We start from the raw sequence: 2,476 nt of genomic DNA, 5'->3' as shown, positions 1-2,476 counted from the left end.
GTTGAGTTTCATCAGTTCTCCGTATATTTTTGTGATCAGTCCTTTATCACTTCTTTTGTGTGAGAAAATGTTTTCCCAATTAGTGGGGTGTCTGTTTGTTTTTAGTAATGTCTGAGAAGAGACCTTTGAATGTAACCTTAAAGTACAGGAAATTTAAAAGAAGTTAAAAACTGATGTTCATATATTTGTAGAAAATCATGATTTGTGATAAAATGATCCATACGAGGATTTAAAGCATGAAACCATTAAGACAAAAATTCTTTGGGTATAGGAAATGAGTTTAGGGAAATGAGGGAATGAAATGATGTAAAATTTCCTCAAAGAAGAATTTCTTCACATTTTATTAGGGGCCCCTAACAAAATTTTTCACAATTGAGGGTTCCCATCCCACATGTGTAACCTTAAACAATTGGAGGTGAGTATTAAATTGCATTGCTATTTAGAATCAACTAGAACATTTTTTTTTAAGATTTATTTATTTATGCATACTGAATTGAGGTATAGGCCAGAGGTGCAGGGGGACGAGAGAATTCACCAGAGACAGAGTGGAGAGCCGAATAGGCAGATCAATGAAATACACTGCTGATGGGGGCAGTGAGCAGGTCAGGAGAGGTCTGCTATGCCATGTGGGTCACCTCCAGGGCTGGGGATCAAACTTACACTGAAGTGACTGTTGGCCGCTGCTAGCTTGCAGTGCTGTGCTCTAACCAGTTGCACTACTAGGGAGGGCCTAGACACATTTCTAAGACATAATAAGCATTTAAAAATATCAATGTTGACATTTTTCCAGAAATTATCTTTTTTGTAGTCCCCTACATTTTGAAAAATGGCAGATAAACCAAATAACAAAACCCATATTTTTTCCCAAAATCCTTCTAAAAAATGTGAACAAAAAGTATTTAAGACCACAGTTCCAGGTTCCACTTCCCCTTCTGTTCTGTTTTTATTTTTTAAATTGTGGAATCTTGTTTCTGTAAGGGATCTTTAATGTTCTGGGTGCTCCTGTTGGAGGCTTTCAATAATCCTGCTACCCAGGGTTCCATTCTCCCTTTTCTGTTGTCCTCTAGGTTCAATATCTGTACCGAGTGTTCTGCAGGCTCCGTCCTGGTGTTTCAATCCTGGCCCTACACGGTCGACAGCAGCAGATGAGAAGGATGGAAGTCTATAATGAATTTGTCCGCAAGAGAGCTGCAGTGCTTTTTGCTACTGATATTGCAGCCAGGGGGCTGGGTAAGAATATATTTTAAAAAAAGGTAATCTGTGATCATGGGAGTACAAATTTCTTAGACATGGATATGGTTATATTTTGGAACTTCACCTGGTTTGACTGGGAAGTTGGCCTTGTAAGAGAAATAAGTAATTGTTGGACGATTGTTAATCATCTCAGGCACATCAGTCAGGTTTTTCATCTTTTGTGTTTTATTGTGTCATAATAATTACATCACAGAATTCTGAGGCACATACAAAATCAGAGGAAGATTAAAGATTTAAAGAAAATGCTCTGTTCTTTTCAAAATGGAACCTTGATAAATATAATTTCAGAGAGATCAGTTCTTCAGTTATCCAATTTTTATTTAAAATAATATTTAATGTGTTCACATTTTCAAGAAGCCACTGTGATATTAAATGTGATAAGCAAATGGTGGGTTTGTGATTTGAGGAAAATTAGTTAAGAGATAAGAACAAAAGAATGAGAATAAGTGGTAATGTGAATTCTTCACTTAATATACAAAGAAAATAGCGTAGGAGTATGTTGTTCTTCTATATACTCAACCCAGCTTTAGTAATGATGTTTGGTTGATCATGATCACTTGAAATCTGGCCAGTGCAAATGAGAAAGGAATGGGTTTTTAATTTTATTTATTTTCTATTAATATAATTTTAATTTTAAGAGAAATAGCTGTGGTATTGAGCAGTATGGAATACAGCCTGAAATTTGAATTGCAGCAAACTTATCTCTGAATTCTTATTTGCTGTTTTGGTTAAACAAACACTTAATATTTAGTCTTTTGATGCTATCATTTTTGCTGCTGAGGCAATTTGTGTACTTAGATGGTTTTCTTCTTCATATCTTTTAAATAACATTTTCTGGGCCCTCCCTGGTGGCGCAGGTGATTGGGGCACAACACTAAGAAGCTTAAGCCACTTCTGCATGAGTTCGATCCCTGCCTGCCCCGGAGGAGATGCACATGGTGGAGATGCACATGGCGTGGCAGACCTCCCCTCGCCCGCCCGCTGCTCCCCTCAGCAGTGTGCTTCATCCATCTGCCTGTTCTGCTCCCCAATCTGTCTTCCCCAATCTGTCTTCCCCAATCTGTCTTCCCCAATCTGTCTTCCCCAATCTGTCTTCCCCAATCTGTCTCTGGTGAATCCTCTCATCCTCCGCATCTCTGGCCTGTACCCCAGTTCTGTATGAATAAATAAAATGAATGTTAAAAAAAAAAAAAAAGGGCCCTCCCTGGTGGCGCAGCGGGTT

General features: G+C 38.3%; 1 protein-coding gene across 1 annotated transcript in view; it reads left to right on the top strand.

Annotated features, from left to right (window-relative positions):
- DDX10 (DEAD (Asp-Glu-Ala-Asp) box polypeptide 10) overlaps positions 1 to 2,476 on the top strand; it is a 200,785-nt gene that overhangs the window by 19,347 nt on the left and 178,962 nt on the right. The window contains exon 8 of the mRNA XM_004689285.2: positions 1,068 to 1,230. Within this exon, the coding sequence (XP_004689342.1) occupies positions 1,068 to 1,230 (163 nt within the window). The remainder of the gene's footprint in view (positions 1 to 1,067; positions 1,231 to 2,476) is intronic.

Source organism: Condylura cristata, unplaced genomic scaffold (genome assembly GCF_000260355.1).
Source record: "Condylura cristata isolate star-nosed mole 26May11 unplaced genomic scaffold, ConCri1.0 scaffold00025, whole genome shotgun sequence".
Classification (NCBI taxonomy): domain Eukaryota; kingdom Metazoa; phylum Chordata; class Mammalia; order Eulipotyphla; family Talpidae; genus Condylura; species Condylura cristata.
This window is presented reverse-complemented; position numbering and strand designations above follow the sequence as displayed.